The sequence below is a fragment of the Ctenopharyngodon idella genome, chromosome 4 (assembly GCF_019924925.1).
Source record: "Ctenopharyngodon idella isolate HZGC_01 chromosome 4, HZGC01, whole genome shotgun sequence".
Lineage (NCBI taxonomy): Eukaryota > Metazoa > Chordata > Actinopteri > Cypriniformes > Xenocyprididae > Ctenopharyngodon > Ctenopharyngodon idella.
In genome coordinates, this window is record NC_067223.1 from 29,180,691 (window position 1) to 29,198,846 (window position 18,156).

General features: G+C 35.6%; 2 protein-coding genes across 4 annotated transcripts in view; one reads left to right on the forward strand and one right to left on the reverse strand.

Moving 5' to 3' along the window:
* Positions 1 to 11,136, reverse strand: part of cerk (ceramide kinase) — a 38,680-nt gene extending 27,544 nt beyond the window's left edge. Inside the window, exon 1 of the mRNA XM_051890144.1 lies at positions 10,797 to 11,136. Coding sequence (XP_051746104.1) covers positions 10,797 to 10,947 — 151 coding nt within the window. The 5' untranslated portion in view covers positions 10,948 to 11,136. The remainder of the gene's footprint in view (positions 1 to 10,796) is intronic.
* An 867-nt stretch (positions 11,137 to 12,003) lies between these two features.
* Positions 12,004 to 18,156, forward strand: part of tbc1d22a (TBC1 domain family, member 22a) — a 157,957-nt gene continuing 151,804 nt past the window's right edge. For 2 of the 3 annotated variants that reach the window (XM_051890143.1, XM_051890142.1), the window contains exons 1-3: positions 12,005 to 12,255; positions 13,063 to 13,119; positions 15,003 to 15,433. In XM_051890143.1, the coding sequence (XP_051746103.1) occupies positions 12,194 to 12,255; positions 13,063 to 13,119; positions 15,003 to 15,433 (550 nt within the window). In that variant the 5' untranslated portion in view covers positions 12,005 to 12,193. Of the gene's footprint in view, positions 12,256 to 13,062; positions 13,120 to 15,002; positions 15,434 to 18,156 lie in introns of all 3 variants that reach the window. The other variant, XM_051890141.1, reaches the window with a different exon arrangement.

Consider the following 18,156-nt stretch of genomic DNA (forward strand, 5'->3'; position numbering starts at 1 on the left):
TCGACACAACGTATCTGGTGTAGACACAGTGTAATAGTAGTATTCAGGTACTATACTACCTCCAGATATCGAATAAAGTAATCAAATGTAAAATAACAGTGCATAGTCTTTCTTGTATAAACCCTTTTTAAAGCTACTAAAGTTAAAGTCAAGAGCAGTGAGTGATTTTCTCTTTATCTTTTGTTGTTTAAGGATTCAAGACAGCAGCAGGTTTAGGATACTGTCACTTTAAGAACTAATGCATGGATCCAAATACTGTAGGCCTATGGTTTTCTCCCAAAGGTTTACTTCAACTTAAGACATAACTGGTTGTTTAAATGCCTGTTTAAGTGTTTAAATACTCACCAAAACGGGCAGTTTGATATATTTTTATGTGTATTTGTCCATTCAAGCGCGATAAGACTCGAAGGAGAACTCAATTCAATACTATACATTGTGAGAGTTGGCTTTCTGTGTGCGCGCTTTTGGATGTGTGCACAGCTGCATATAGAAAACCACTGTTACAATTAAAAGTACGTTACCATTCAAATGCGCATCTAACCTCCCTACCACGTGGATTCATTGTGATTGAATCTCTTCCCAAATCATCCCTTCCTAACATTTTCATCTCATATTTATTCATTGGTGAAAAGGTCAATATATTTATATTATAGTTTTAGTCATCACAAACCGTTTTTTATCAAGTTGCAATCTCGTTATCGTCAGTGAAAAAATGTAGTTTACGAAAAATATGATAAAAATTATTCATCAACGAAATTAACACTGGGTCACATTAGCAAAATCTTAGACAAAGGTCCATTGTCTATTTGTCAAAAGTATCGCAATGTATGAAGCATAGCTCACACAGAAGTCACTTTCAAACCAAGCTTTCTGTCGGTCAATGTGGCAAATCGGTGTGATCTGTAGGGGGAAATCTTTCACCCACATTTTTTATATTATCAGCAAAATACTAAATATATGTGCTGTTTTATTTCATAAAGAATTTATAAACAATATTTTGTTGCAATCGTTTGTATGCAAAATTTGGCATATTATATGGTAATTTACGATAACTTTGTTATCAGGGTTGAATTACAGTACTGAATGCTTGATGAAAGTAGTCAACAGCATAATTTGGTTAAATACTGAGAATATTGAATGAGTTTTAAATTTGTAATTTTGTAACAAAAACAAAATACATTCTCTTGATCTGATCATTTAAAATCTATTCAGCTAATTTCATTCATTTCCACTACAATTCTCCCAAAAACACTGTGTTAAATTATATCAAAAAACAATGTAGACAGATTGATTGTTCTCATTTCCATGTTAACTAGTAAATTGTGTTAAACAGAGGCAGTAAACTTAAAGGGATAGAGGAAATACCACTAAACAATAGTTGACATTCCAGGGGTCCTTGACCATTATATCACAGCTCTCTCTCTGCCAAACACATTATAAGACTATCATCATCACACTAAACAAGCAGGCATGTAGAACTGCAGGACTCCACAAATCGAGTTTAGTCAAATATGATTTGGTGTGCATAGTTCTGTTCCAAAACCTAGTGAGCTACCTACCTAGACAGTATTTTTAAGGCATGTTCCAAACAATAGGGAGCAAAATTATGCTATCTTATAGCACTATTATAAATAAACTTTGTGGATAAAGCACAACTTCAATCCATTTCTTCTAAGTTTCTAGTAATTATTTTGACCTATTATCTATTTTTCCCTTTTTTATATTACCTTTATTGTGACCTAAATCTTTCATTATGGTATCGTGACATTTTTTTGATAACAGTGAATTATACATGAGTGAATTATATAAAATAAACCACTTACATTAAAATCAACCATGGATTATAGCTTATTAAAGCTTTTGATGTCAGATTTTTGAAAACATGCAGAAAATATACCATGCTATATTTATTTGTTTTATGCCATGCCAGCTATTTTTACGGCTTAAAAAAAAAAAAAAAAAAAAAAAAAAAAGGAAAATAAATTAATTTAGGTATAAACAATTTACATAAAGAAATATAAAATCTTTATGAGAATTAAAACCACAGATTACATGATACAAATATCTACTAACTGACATATTTCTACCATTACACTGCATATAAAGTTAACTCCCGGGCATGTTTGTTATTAATAAGGCAAGAAAACATAACTGATTATTGCAGTAGTGCAGTTGATTATTGCAGCTGGTTATTGCACAATGATGACATCACGCAAGCCACAGATTAATGTCTTGAGGGCTGCATGTTTGATAGCACTGCTGCACTAGGCTAGCGGAAACCTCAACGGTTTGGAACAACAATCCCAGTACATATGCATTACTTATGGATCCTGATGCAGATCATGTTGCGAAGTATTACTCATATCCTTCCAGGCATCTATTACCATGGAGACATGACTTTGGGACCAAGCGTTTATTCCCTTCTCGCAAAGTTCTGAAGCACAATGTTTGAATGGCATAACGCACCATTCATTCATCCAACATGACCTTTCCGGCAAAACCAAACATTTGTTTAGTATGAAAGGGCCCTCTGCAAATAATGTCTTTTGTGTCCCCACTACTTCAGTTACGTGCATTCTGAGAAAACTAACTCATGGTGAAAGGGTTTAGATTACATGGCTGACGGACAACACTAGACAGTCAATGCTGACAAGTCACACTGACGATGTTTTTCTCCAGAAACTAAATTTTGGAGACAAAACAAAACAAACAAAAAAAACAACAAAAAAGCAAAACCAAACAAAACAAAACAAAAGGCAAAACACAAAATAAAAAGCAAAACACAAAATAAAAAGCAAAAAAAGCAAAACAAAACTAAAAGCAAAACACAAAACAAAAAGCAAAACACAAAACAAAAAGCAAAAAAAAACAACAACAAAAAAACAAAACAAAACAAAAAAACAAATATATTTGGGTACTGATGACAAAAAATATAATTTAGGCAACTGGAATCGCTCTCACCTCTCGTGAGCAATAGTTTTGTTCATGTGAAATCCTTTAATTAAACTATGACAGGGCGCATTGAACTACCTTAAGCAGGGTGGAAACTTCATTTCATATGTGTCACGGCCCTGAGGAGAACATCCATCAAGACCTTTAAATAAAAGCCGGCTTTGTGTAATGGATCTTAGTACTGTAGGTCACCCAGTTCTCAACTTCTCCTCAGCATACAGTAGTATTATGTATCCATGTCATGAGCAAAGGTCTTGCTTAGGTGAAACCATTTCAAAAACTGGATTAGGTTTGGACTCATTATTTACGTGGAGTTTATGGCTCTTTAACAGGGACAGCTTTAAACACGTTCCAAAGGTCAAAAGGCTCAATGTCTTTTTATGCAAGATTTCATCCACTTACACTGAAGTTATTACAAACCTGTATGATTCTTACATAGCAACAGTTCACAGCAATCATATATGTCAAGATCCCGGATGATTATCAATGATTATGATTATCAAATGAAATGGCCAGTTAGTTCATCTGCCATTTAACAGTTATCCAATTTGAAAATGCACAATCAAATGAAAAGACACCGTTTGGAGGAGGTTCAGTGTTTGCATTTCAATTGCAAGGTTATGTTATGATTGTGTAAGCTTTATTCTTTACTATTAGCGATTTGTTAATTTAAATTAAATTAATTTATGGTGGGTCTTTAAGCAACCATTGACTGTGATAATAGTTCATATGTAATGGGTGATACATGTAGTGTTAGCCAAACCTATAGGCCCAAAACATGATGGACAAGCATCACACAATTTGTTTCATTACATGAGATATTTATGTTTTATATAACCAGCAAAAGAGGTTGGGAAACAATAAAAACTCAAATTTTGGTTACACTATTTTACAGTGTGTGTACATACACTGGTAGTATAAGGTAACTACATGGGTTAAAGGGTTAGTTCAGCCAAAAATGAAAATTGACCCATGATTTACTCACCCTCAAGCCATCCTTGGTGTATTTCAGATATATATTTAAAAATATCCTGGCTCTTCCAAGCTTTATAATGGGAGTGAATGAGGGGCGTGATTTTGAAGCACAACAAATGCATCCATCCATCCATCATAAAAATAATCCATACGGCTCCAGGGGGTTAATAAATCCCTTCTGAAGCAAAGCGATGGGTTTTTGTAAGAAAAATATCCATATTTAAAACTTTATGAACTAAAATAACTAGCTTCTGGCAGACGGCATATTAGGGTTATTACAGACGGCATATTACATATTACGGTTGTGATGGTGAGAAAATGTACAGACCGGTTAATTAACACGTGATAACACCAGTAATACTGGTATCACCAGGATTGGGGGCATTCCCTCTTTTGCACCTCACTTTTAAATCGCTAATTCGAAAGTAAAATGTGCATGGGTATTCATAACTGTGTGGAGCAGAGAGAGTGTTTTCAATTAATTCCTATGGAAGTTGAGCTTCCATAGGAATGAACTGAAAACGGTCCGTGCCAGTAGACACGCACTGTTATGAATGCCCGTGCGGCCGTCCTTTCGCTTAGCGTCAATTTGGGAGTGGCAATTGCTTGAATGGTGACTATCGCAGCAAGCCTAGTACGCATACTGCGCAAGTCGACCACAAGAGTAACTGTATGACGTCGGTGTAGGAGTATCGTAAGCTTAGACGCCTCTCACGGTTCAGACAAACAGGGCTGGGCAACAAACTAAAGCTCCTCTTCTCTTATATCGAAATCCTCCAACATTTCTCTTTAAAATTTCTCGTTTTAGACTTCTAATCGTGACCGGTGTTTTGTTTTGCCCTGTTCTCTGAGCTTACGCGTTCGTCATTACGTCGTACGTTGGGTCAGAGGTTACTCTTCCGCCGCAAATTGATGCGTACAGCCATCTACCGAAAGCTAGTTATTATAGTTAATAAAGTTTTAAATATGGATATTTTTCTTACAAAAACCCATCACTTTATTAACCCCCTGGAGTCAAAAAACAAAATAATGACTTTTAAACAATATCTAGTGATGGCCGATTTTAAATCACTGCTTCGGAGCTTTACGAATCAAATCAGTGGTTCGAAGAGCCAAAGTCACATGATTTCAGCAGTTTAGCTGTTTGATAGGAGATCCGAATCACTGATTCGAAACAAAAGATTTGTAAAGCTCAGAAGCAGTGTTTTGAAATCGGCCATCACGAGATATTGTTGAAAAGTCGTTATTTTGTTTTTTTGGAGCACAAAAAGTATTCTCGTTGCTTTATAATATTAAAGTAGAACCACTGAACTCACATGAACTGTTCTAAATATGTTTTTAGTACCTTTATGGATCTTGATAGGTTCGGTGGCTTTGCTCTCAATAGTGGCCTAACTGAGCCACTGGATTTCATCAAAAATATCTTAATTTGTGTTCCTAAGATGAACGAAGGTCTTACAGGTGTAGAATGACATGAGGGTGAGTAATAAATGACATTATTTTCATTTTTGGGTGAACTAACCCTTTAATAATTCACTGAGTGTGTAAATATAGATGCTAAAAAGCTAAGGACCAAGAATTGAGCCCTGGGGGACACCAGTACTAACAGAACCAACCTCTGATCTGTGGCCATCCATCAAAACTGCGATCGGAAAAGTAGGATCTGAACCAGTCCAGACTCCAGAGCAGTCTCCGTTACACCAAAGCGAGTGATCGATGGTATCAAAAGCTGCACTCAGGTCCAAGAGATCAAGGATTGACACAGAACCAGAGTTGGATGCTAATAACAAGTCGTTAGTGACTTTAACAAAGGCCGTCACAGTACTGTGCAATTTCCGAAACCCAGACTGATGGGGCTCAAAAAGGTTATTACTAGTTAAATGATTTTGTAATTGGGAAGCCACAACACCCTCTAAATTTTTTGCCAAGAATGGAAGATTTGAAATTGGATGAAAATTGCCACAGTTGTTCAAATAAGTATTTTGCTTTTTTATAACAGGAGTGATAGCAGCAGTTTTAAGTGCTGCTGGCACAACACCAGTTAACAAAGAGTCATTTATAATTGAAAAAAACAAAAAACAAACAAACAAAACAAAACAAAAAAAAAAACAGTAGGACACAAAAAGCCAAAATAGGATTTAAATAAACTAGATAGCAAGGGATCAAGTATGTAAGTGTTAGCTTTCATACGAGATACATGCTCACTGAGTGAATCAGAATTTGGACAGAGTACCACCAGAAAAACTTGACATTAAATTAACTGCTGAAGCAAGTGGACCAGAGGAGCAAGTTATTTGTTTGCGGACACTGGCAATTTTAGCACTAAAAAATTTGAGGAAATCATTGTATAACTGATGCAGTCTGAGAATTAGCACCATCAACTTTGAGTAGAGTATCAACAGTGTGAAAGAGCTACCTGGGAAGAGCTTGGAAGAGCCAATATATTTTTAAATATAACTCTTGATTGTGTCCGTTTGAAAGAAGATACACCTAGGATGGACTGAGGGTGAGTAAATCATGGGATGAACTATCCCTTTAAGGTTAGGTTTAGGGATAGGTTCAGGGTCAGTACCTAGTTATAACCCAGTTATTGTAATTGCTATAAAGTACATAGTATGTACATGGGGAACATACTGTAAAATAAAATGCTTCCCAAAATTTCTTTCTAAGAGCAGAAGGTGAACTGTAGCATGTCTTTGCTTTTTGGATTACAGGGTTTGAAACTTTAACTGTCTAACATTTTACAGAGTAATCTGGAAAGTTTGTGTCCCACTACATGCACTGACCAGACCATATAATTTGTGGTCACTCTATTGACCATGATGTTCTTCTGAAAAATCTAGGAATTTCCCCGTGTTATATGTATGTTTCATGATGAAAGAGAGTGATTTTCAGAAAACAATGTCAAACAAATAACTGATTAACAACACAAACCTGAAGGTTAATATATGACAATTCATGACAGACATCTAAAGATTCATTAACAATCCCAGGCATAACCCAGCAGCAATAAGATGACAGGACAGTAGAGTGTGTGCAGCAGACAGGAGGAAACACACAATCCAATTCCTCTACATTATCGGTGACCTCTCTGACCTTCCAGCACAGTCTGAGAATACATCGCAAACTCTTTAACTTCACTGTTAGTGAATCTGATGTTATTGCTGTCAAACTTAACCAGCCATTGATTTTCTGGAAAGAAAAACTGAACCCACTTTATATTAGGAAGAGTATATAACTATTTGTGCTAACATTCAAATTAATAATTTGATAAATTGCCCTTTTTTCATTTGATAAAAGATACAAGCATTTTTTAGGTTGCACTTATATTTAAAAAAAAAATACATCTGTAATTAGCAAAAGTGTTTTATAATACAACATAAACACAAAAAGAACATTTTACCAAACATTTTTGTTTTTACGCAAGTAAAATTAAAGACACCTAATATAAAGTGGGACAGCAAACCTCTTCTGTAAAGAAAAACTTGTTTATTCACATGATGCAAGTATGGACTTTCTACTGCTAATAGATACACAGACATACTGCTGTGACCATGTAAGATATGCTGCTGCTGCATAAATAGACATACATAAATCCCGTAGCAGATCTAGGCAGGTGGAGCTGGGGGAGGTGGAGGGGTTCAGAGGACCTGCTGCAAGACTATCTTACAGCAAACACTAGCAAGCAATCTCATTGGTTGCAGAATCAGCAGAGACAAATCAGCTTGATGTGATTGCTTCCAGATTACATGCAATATTGTCTATTCTCTTGGTCTTGGTGTTCTATTCTTAAAGGTCCAGTGTGTAATATTTAGGAGGATCTATTGACAGAAATGCAATAGAATATACAACTACATTTTCAGTGGTGTATAAAGACATTACATAATGAACCGTTATGTTTTTATTACCTTAGAATTAGCCATTTCTATCTACAGACACCGCCGGTCCCCTTATATGGTAGTCGCCATTTTGCGCCACTAAAAGATCTTTAAAATCTTATCAGATTTTCAAAATGTGAGAGACCACAAACATAATAAAAAAAATCATAGATTTAACAGTTTTGTTCCCATAGTGTGTGAAGTGCCACGATGTGACCAAGACAGCACACCACACACTAACAGATTCCATTCACAACCAGAGTCCCAACTGTGAACACGAGAAATCTCACAAAATCTCTCACGGTCAAACATGGCGGACGTGTTCCGTCTTCCGTCAGCGCGCTTTCTGATTTGGCATTGTTTCGTTCCATGTGACAATAGAGCTGCACGATTCTGGATAAAATGAGAATCACGATTTTTTGGTTTCAAATAGAGATCACAATACTCCCACGATTCTGAATATACAACAAAATAACATGTAATTTACTAGAGGTTCTGACAAAATATAAATTGCTGACTTTAATTGCTGGAAAATGTTTGAATGAATTATTTAAAAAATGGTTTTGAATAAATTCAATGACTCATTAATAAATACTTGTTTCATTGCTGGATGAATCAATGTTTTTGAACAAATCTTTTGAATGAACGATTCAATGACAAATACATTTTTTAACAGTCAGTTGTCGCCTCCTAGTGGAATTAGATGTAATTGATACAACCGTTATTTGACATGCCAAGTTTGTTTCAAAAGGTAGTTTGCTCTATTTTGATCGCTATCGTAGATATCGGTGTTTAAATACTAACTTAAAACTTACATCTCAGTACTTCTGTGATAATGTGAATATTTGTAACACAGAAATAACTAATGTGTGATTCAAAACGTCTCTCTCTGGCAGCACGAACACAGATTTGAACGTTCCGGTATGATTTTGTCAAAGGTTTAATAGACGCGGGAGAATCATTGTCATTAATAAAGTAGGATTGCGTGGGTGCTTGAACCGAGATCGCGATCTTTTTACGATTAATCGTGCAGCTCTATGTGACAATCTAGAGTTTATGCATATTTGTCCTCTGGTTTCCCCCCACGCAACAGAATTTCTGATCATAAATATTCAACATGTTGGATATTTACGATTTGAGATCGGTGCGGCCCCGATATACTTCAAATGAAATCGAAGAATGTCACGATGTCACGTCATTTTGTACAAAATCAGGACGAAATGAAATTCGTTTGGAGTTCGATTTGGAAGTTCGAAACAGCTTGCCAAAGCGAACTTTCCAGAAAAATTCGCTTCGGCTGGTAAACACCTTCGTACTACCATTGGTCCGTGACCATTACATAAGGTAGGTGTGCGCAGAGGCTCCGCCTTCTTTCACATGGAAAATCTTTTCTAGTTTATTTCTCCTCACGTGTCCGTGGAAGTCAAACGCCCACGAGTGAAAACATGAACACTGGAGTGCTGATTTATAGTAGAAAACAAAGTTGTACTTCTGATGAATTGAGACACTGACACTGTTTGATTTTAAGCAATCTATTGTATAAAGTGCTATAATATATTGGTAAAGCATGGTAAAGCATGGTACTCGGAAAAAATCAAGAAAATTAGATTTAAACAATAAGACTAAACGTGTTGAGCTATATAACAATTAGTTTTCTGTCTATAAATATATCAAAACAGCTGTTCCCTTGCCTATTAAAACATGTAAATATTAAAGCATCTTTGGTGTTTCCATGGTTTCTACAAAATAAAACCGGAAACCGAGGGTAACGCGGGTATGACGCAATTGACAGGCAACTCCTCACACGTCTCGGAGCCTTGGTTAAAATTGCAATTTTCTCACGATTTACAAATAGTTGCAAACATTTGGGATATTGTAAGTACCTAAGTGAACAAAATATGTAACACTGGCCTAGTGGTTTTTGGATATTTTACTGCAAAAATCTTACATATTGCACCTTTAACCCATATAAATGTTTATCACAGATTTTCTGTTAATGAACTGAAACTAGACTGAAAATGGATTGTTTCAAGAATCTTGATTAATGAGGAAATAATGTCTGCAATTTAAACCCAAGTAAACTGCCTACCTAGTAGACAGAACTTCAGGACATCATATGTGTTTGAATAGAACACAGCATGTTTTGGCCTTGTGGACAAGTTACTAGTAAGCAGCATCATACATATGTAAACACAGCAAATTTAGGGTGTCATAGATGCATTCTGAGCCAGCAGAGATTTATGGCATCACAAACATTTTCCAAGTCAGTAGTGTTTTGGGCATCATAGACCTGCTCTGAATCAGCTGCATTTCTGTGCATCATACGACAGGGTATTATTTCTGTGTATTGATTCAGTAGTGTTTACAGGCAGTCTGTATATGTTCCAAATCACCAATGTTTCTGGGCATCACAGAGGTGTTCCAATTCAGCAGCAGTTTTAGGCATTAAAGCCACATGCTTGCTGAGTCAGTAGTGTTTGCATCAAAGCCGGGTTCTAGGTCAGCAGTGCTTTTGGGCATCATAGACGTCTTCCAATCAGCATCCTTCTGGTCCCCACAGACATTTTTAGAGTCAGCAGCATTTTTGGGCATCCTATAGAAGTACTTAGTCAGCAGTATTTTGGGGCATCATAAACATTTTATTTTATTTTTTATTATTATTATTTACATGTTTTTCTCTAAACTTTTACACAAGCCCCTAGTACTCACTTGGTCCCCAGACCCCAGTTTGAAAACCTATAGAGTACACATTCTCAGTAAGCTGCGTTTTAAAGAAGTTTTCGGGTCAGTGTCATTTGGGGCATCATAGTTAGCTGGCCCAAAATGCTGCGTTCAATGATTCTCTGCAGTGTATGCCCAAAACTGCGGTCTACTACGTAGGCAGCTCTGTCTGCTTTGAGACACACACTCACACCACTAGAACAAACAACAGCAGCGAAACCCACTGTACATCTGTTATAATGTTATTATTGTATTAGATATGTAACTCACCAGCTTTGACAGCTCCATATATGGCGCGTCCGGTGTGTTTTTTGGCGATTTGTATGTCTTTCCACGCGAGAATCGCGCAGTTTAATGTGACCTCATACAGTCTGCGCTGAACACACAGCTCAGAACACAACAGACGCGGCTGCTTCTCCATTTCTGCTCTTAACAACAAATACACATTAGTTATCTCACTTTCATCTTCAAAACGGGGTTATACTATACCAGACGACGCTTTAAATTATTATAAAAATACTACAATCGCTACAATAGTGCTCGTTTTCTCCTAAGCAGTTTGGCTACATAGCGGTTTTCTCTTTCCTGATAAAGTAGGAGGAGCCAGAGAGATATGCGTCACATATAATCCTATTGTAGGAGGTGCGATGTGGGTGATTGACATACTTTTTGCAGTACTGTTATAACTGGTTTATTTACAAAGATATATTATATATAAAATATTATTCCACTCGGACGTTATATTAAATGCTATATTTAAGTTTATTTAACATACATTATGTTTAAATTATGTTATAAATACATAAAAAATGTCTAGTACAGAAGTAGAGTTTCTTTCCATCTTATATTTTGCGTATTAAACTTTCATACTGTAAATCTTAGACATATAGCTAATGTTCTTGGGATTAGCTATCACCACGGCAGACTCCTTGTAAGTGCAAAGATTACTTCAACAAAATTCATTGACATGAAGAAGCAAAGAAGTTTTGCTTCTCCATTCTCTAAAGTAGTGGTATAGGAGGTGGTTTTGGTTCCAGTAATTTCCAGATTAAGCATTGTGACTAGCAAAAAACAAAGAACAAATAAATATATTTTTTTCTGATGAATCGTTCCAAATTTACTGAACTACTTACATTTCATGTCACACTATTTCATTAAACTATTTCACTACATCAGTCCTCTTTCATTTTCATCATATGGAGAAAAAAGCGACAAATGCGACACATTTTCTTCTTCTTCTTCTTCTTCTTCTTTTACCCAAACAATAAGTTATGAAATATGTAATAATATTGTTATTCAATACTCTTTAGAATTTTTTAATCATTCAAAATTTTTTTGGTTCAATTTTTATTTTATTACTTACATGCTCGTGTATTTTATATTTAGATATTATAAATTCCCTTACAGAAAACATCAACAATTTTAACAGAGGGAACTTAAGAAGACATGTAGAAATGTCCACTTGTGATTAGCTGTTCAGCAGCCACTCATGAGACCCCTTAGCCAATCACAGCTGCGTTTATGTGCAGAGGGCGGTACCAACATGGCGGCTCTCTGAGTTTGCGAAGAGAAATTGAGGTGTAAATAAACTCTTCGTGCACAATTTGCACAACTTATCAGCATTTTCCTCTAAATTAATTTATGAGCGAGTACTCTGAAGCCAAAAGATGTCAGGTGACGGCAACAAAAAACAGTTCTGGAAGAGAAACACAGCCAAGGTTCCTGGGAAGTGAGTGACGTGTTCATGCTAATGTCTATGTGTTAGCTATGTGTGTGTGTATTCATATGTGTAAAATTAGAGATGCAGCTAATCGAAACAATATCTGTCAACGCTAGATCTCACCAGAGGAGCTCCAAAAACTTAGAATGACATGTGTCATTTAAATCTGATCTTTTAAAGGCTGTCTTTAACTGATGGGATGTGTGCTAGCTGTACACTTCCATGTTTGGATTGATGTCAATGATGTATTAAGTTTATATTGATCATGATTATATTTTTCTAGCACTGACATCTGCCGTCTGATCAATGTATATATGGTGATAATATCTGTTATACTGATTAAAGCTCTGTGTTAATAGTCTAGTTCATGAGTTAGCCTGTTAGCTATGTGCTGCTGGGCCCCTCTTTTGACAACTCTCACAGATTAGTACAGATTGATGCAATGATTGTAATACTACGTTAGTAGTAGTATTTTGATATAAACCATGGTACTTGGTACTGGATGATTACTGTATTCACATACAGTGCCATGATATTTATTTACATGGTACAGTGGTGCATTTTTATTGGTGATGATGACAGCAACTTTCTAAAACTTAGTAATTAATGCAGTATATATAATATAGATATAACGGTGACAAATTAAATTAATAACTCTTTTAAATGAAGAATAGTTGTGTTTTTTAGAATTCAAGAATTGCTTCATTACTTGACTTGTCAAACCGGTTTCCAGATCATATATATAATGGTGGGAGTTAAAAATAGAGACAGATTTTTCTTAGAAACATGCATCATAATGCTTTTTCTTTTTTACAGTATCCAGCATGTTTATGGAGCCCAACATCCCCCGTTTGACCCTCTGCTACATGCCAAGTAAGTGCAGCTATATCAAAGTCCCTTTAAGACTGTTATTCTATAGTCTTTGGCTATATTTAAAAGAAATTAAGTATTTGGTGGTTTTCTGTTTTTATATGTGTATATATATATATATATATATATATATATATATATATATATATATATATGTACGTACACACACACTGCATATATAGATATATAGAGAGAGTATGTGAAACTAAGGAAGTAAAATAGGTTGCAACCAGAACTGACTTCAAAAGAATGAAAGCGAAAGCATGAAAAAGAATAAAAATAGATTCTCTTCTATCTTGAATATGCTCTTTTGAGCAAAGCTAAACATCATAAAAGCCATTATACGTGCATTTTATAAGCTATTATAAAAGATATCTTTTATAATATCTTATAAAATGCACGTATAATGGCTTTTTATAAAGACTTGTGACAGAATGGTTTGATGAACATGAAAGTGAAGTTGAACATCTCCCATGGCCTGCACAGCCACCAGATCTAAATATTTTTGAACCACTTTGGGATATTTTGGAGGAACGAGTCAGAAAACGTTTTCCTCACCCAACATCACATAGTAAACTGGCCACCGTTCATTAATCATCTATCATTCCCAAGATGAATTGATGCTGTACTGGCCAAAAAAAGGAGGCCCTACACCATACTAATGAATTATTGTGGTCTAAAACTGGGTGTTTCAGTTTCATTGTCCAATCCCTATATATATATATATATGTATATATATATAATATATATATATATGTATATATATATATATATAGTGGTACATAAACACACGGTAACACTTTATTTTAGTGTCATTGTTACATGTAGTTACTATTGTAATAACTATAAATTATAAATAATTACATGCAACTAACCCTTAACCAAACCCTAATCCTAAACCTACAGTAAGTACATGTAGTTATAATACTCAGTACTTAAGTGTATAATTACAGTGTATCAAAGACACCTTAAAATAAAGTGTAACCAAACACACACACATGTAGATAATATAGATATAGATGTGTGTGTGTGTGTGTGTAAACACAGCTTAAGTAATGTCACCGTAAAAGGAATGTCTTTTCAGAGGAAGAGCAAGTTATGTCAGTTTGATTAAAGATAACATTTTTCCCCTTTTATATAACATGCACAGATTAATCATTCACAATAAAGCCAGAAACGTGATTTAAGAATATGAATAGGGTATGTGTTGACTTTCCATATCATTAAAAGTGGAAAATCAGTGATCATACTTGTCAGGTCACACTTGTTGCTGTTTTCTTTGTCACAACCACAGATGTTGCTACAATGAGTCAGCAAACCCTGCCCATTAAAGTGCCACGCGAAACAGCGTGCCTGAACTAGACCAAAAACAGCTGCCTTTGTACGTTTTGAATGAGAACCAGACTGGTAGTGGAAATATGATTTTTAGGTTAACCAGCTATAGTGAGAATACAACATCAATTTGAAAAGTACAGACTAAGCATTGTATCTCATTTTCTTATTGAAACTGATCCCAAACTGTAATGTAATTTAGAATATGAGCAATACAATCATTCTCTTTGCTTGGGAAATCTGGTTTTGAGTGGCAGCTCATTGTGCATCAATTTAACCTGAATGTGCACACTCAAAAATAGATTTGAATTTATATAATTAAAGCACCATGTTTTGCTATTTGTAATTTATTCATTAGTTTTCATGGATAGTTTGGATAGTTCACCTTGAACAACAGATGTGGCAACTACCAGTGGGAGTCAGAGAAACCAGAACAATTTCCCTGTTCTTTATGAGTTGTCTGTTCCCACATGCAGGGGTCTTATTTAACATTATATGTGGAACAGCATCTTCTTCATATATCAACAAAAGTCACTTTTTTGTTGTTGTTGCAGTCTGATAAAAGCAGGAAACAAGCCTCCGTCTACCACTACACCAGGAAAACCAAAGAAAGCCACCACCTTCCAAGAGTTTGAGAGCATCACCAGTGACGCCTGGGATGTGGGAGATGATGACGATGAACTTCTCGCTATGGCAGCCCAAAATCTCAACATCGAGGTCGTCATGGAGACAGCCAATAAGGTGATAGAAAACCACAGCAAGCTGCAGGAAAGAAGACAGCAGCAAATGGACAAGATGACTGAGCCTGATGAAAAAGACGGTGAGGAAGCGCACGAGGTAGAGGAGGAAGAGCCGGAAGAAGAGGAGGAGAGAGAGGAAGGGGCAGAGACGACAACAGATCTGTCGTTCAGTTCAGAGGCTCTTCCGCTCAGTGATAACAGACTGGTGAAGTCACACAGTGAAGCTCCTGTCGGCTCACCTAAAGGTCAGTCAAACATCAGGACAACTGCGTTTCCTGTCTCTGTTTACTCTTTTAGTCTGGTTTATTGTTTGGCTGGTTGCTCAGTGTTAATAAAACTGACATTAATCTTGTTGTGTTATTGTAAACTAAAACAAATAAAAAATGTTTTTGGTAATTGGATAAAATAAAATATAAATATTAGATGAAAAACTTAAACTTAAATTAAAATTAGAAATTACAGTTTGTTACAACAGAAAATAAAGCAGAAATAAAAAGTAAATCAAAGCTAAATATAAAAAAAAAATAATAAAAAAAGAGAAAAGCACAAAACAAAAGCACTAAAATTAATAGAAGATGAAAACTAATATTGTATAAATAAGGATAAAATAATAAAAAAAGCTAATTGAAAGTATTAATAAATACTATAATAGTATATAAATAATACTAAAATAACAATGCTAATAATAATAATGATTATTATTATGCAGTATTTCTGGTTTCTTTGTTTTATCTTTGGCATACATTTTAAAGCTTGTTGAAAAGATGTGTGTTGTTGCTTTTCTTAATTCTTGGAGTTACCATTTTCCTCTGGCAGATGATAAAATGACATTTGTCATGTAGACTTTGAAAAAGACATGCATAAAAGACCACCAATATGCAAGATGACTAATACTTGCACAGGCAAACACAACAAAAAAATGAGTCTCGATTATCTTTTCCAATGTGGTGTTACAAAATTTGCTGTCATCTAGACGTAACACCTTGCTGGGAAAGATCAACCAATTTACATGAAAGTTTGAATTTTGGATCAGACCTGTGACCTGTTTCTAAACTCTAGCATTTCATTTTATCCTTGTCCTTTTCCTAGCTAATTAGCACCTTCATTAAAATGTTTTTTTTTTTTTTTTTTTTTAACTTGTGGTAATTACCCGAGAGTCTGTAACATCGGAAACCTGTGTTGCTCAAGCAAATTGGAGTCAGTGAAATGTCAATCAATTGTTTTGTTTGCCACTGAGCTTCATGATATTAATATAAAGGATGTATTTTTCCACTGATCTGTCACTCAGACTTTCACTCTGATGCTTCTGAAGCATAGAAAATTAAGTGAAAGCATCTTTATTTTAATACTGTTAGAATTCCAGGTCTTCATGACACTGAAAACCTAAAGGACCCAATGTTCTTCGAGTAAAATCAAAGAATGAATGAGTGTGACATCATTTTGTACAAAATCTGGCCAAACACAGTCTTTGTGTTTGGGGTTGGATTCAGTGAAACAGCTCACCAACGTGAACTTTCCAGAAAACTTTGCAATGGCTGTTAAACGCATTTGAACTGCCGTTGGTACATGACACAGTAGGTGGGTGTGGTTCGAGGCTCCACCTTTATTGAGGTTCAGGTCCCTGACACACCAAGCCGACGGTCGGCTGTCATTAAGTGTTGGCCGACTCAGTTTTCGCGATGTGTTCCACACAATCGGCACTGGTTGGACCCCTTTTGGGTTTTTTTTGGCCAATTGAGCATGTTGAATCCGTATCGGCGCCGTCGGGAGAGAGAGAACTCTGATTAGCTTTTCAGTTTAGTGAATGAGAATAAAAGTGAACTTTTATATATAAGGTTTGTATGTCTGCAGTCAAAAATAGTGACTTTATTCAACAATATGTAGTGATGGGCAATTTCATGAAACTTCAAAGCTTTACGAATCTTTTGTTTCGAATCAGTGGTTCGGATCGCATATCAAACTGCCAAAGTCATGTGAATTATTGAAATTTCGAAACACTTATGACGTAATGAAGCCTCGTTTACTGAAATCATGTGACTTTGGCAGTTTGATACGTGCTCCGAACAACTGAACCACTTCAATATTAGAAGCTTCAGTGTTTTGAAATCGCCCATTACTAGATATTGTTGAATAAAGTTGTTATTTTGTTTTTTTTTGGCGCACAAAAAGTATTCTCGTCACTTTATAATAGTAAGGTTGAACCACTGTAGTCACATGAACTGTTTTAAATGTGTCTTTAGTAGCTTTCTGGGCATTGAAAAAGGAAATGAACTTGCTGTCAATGCAGGCCTCACTGAGCCATCGGATTTCATCAAAAATATCTTAATTTGTGTTCTGAAGACGAACGAAGGTCTTACAGGTTTGGAACGACATAAGGGTGAGTAATTAATGACTGAATTTTCCATTTTTGGGTGAACTAACCCTTTAACTCAGTTATATCACCTACCCAAGTATTCCAAATTTTCTTAACCCCTGAGCGAAGAACGAAACAAATTTTGCTATGAGTTTTTGAGTAGATCAGAAAGAGACTGTCTGCTTCCACCAGTACCTGCACTGACAGACAGTTCTGTCAGTTCTTTGTTTTGCCAGCCAGAGTGGCAATGGATGACTGTGATAATGGACTTCCTGTTGACGTGGACTGCCTCTACACTAATAGCGCCTTGTGTTGACACTGTCAGCAGCTGTCACGCTCTGTCTAATTTCTGCAGGGATTACACAAACATCTTTAAACGTTGAAGATGTTATGATGCTTAATGCGAGAATGATCTCTCAAAGTCACCCATTTAATGCTCCTAATAAGCATACAATCACATTTTACAGTGACTTTCAGTGTTTGGGCAGCATGATTATTAAGCATTAAGGCAAAATCAATTTACCGATGCGTTGTGATTTTTTTTTTTTTTTTTTTTTTTTTCTTCTTCTCAAATGGGTGCAACACTTCCAAAATAACTACAACAGCATATATAAC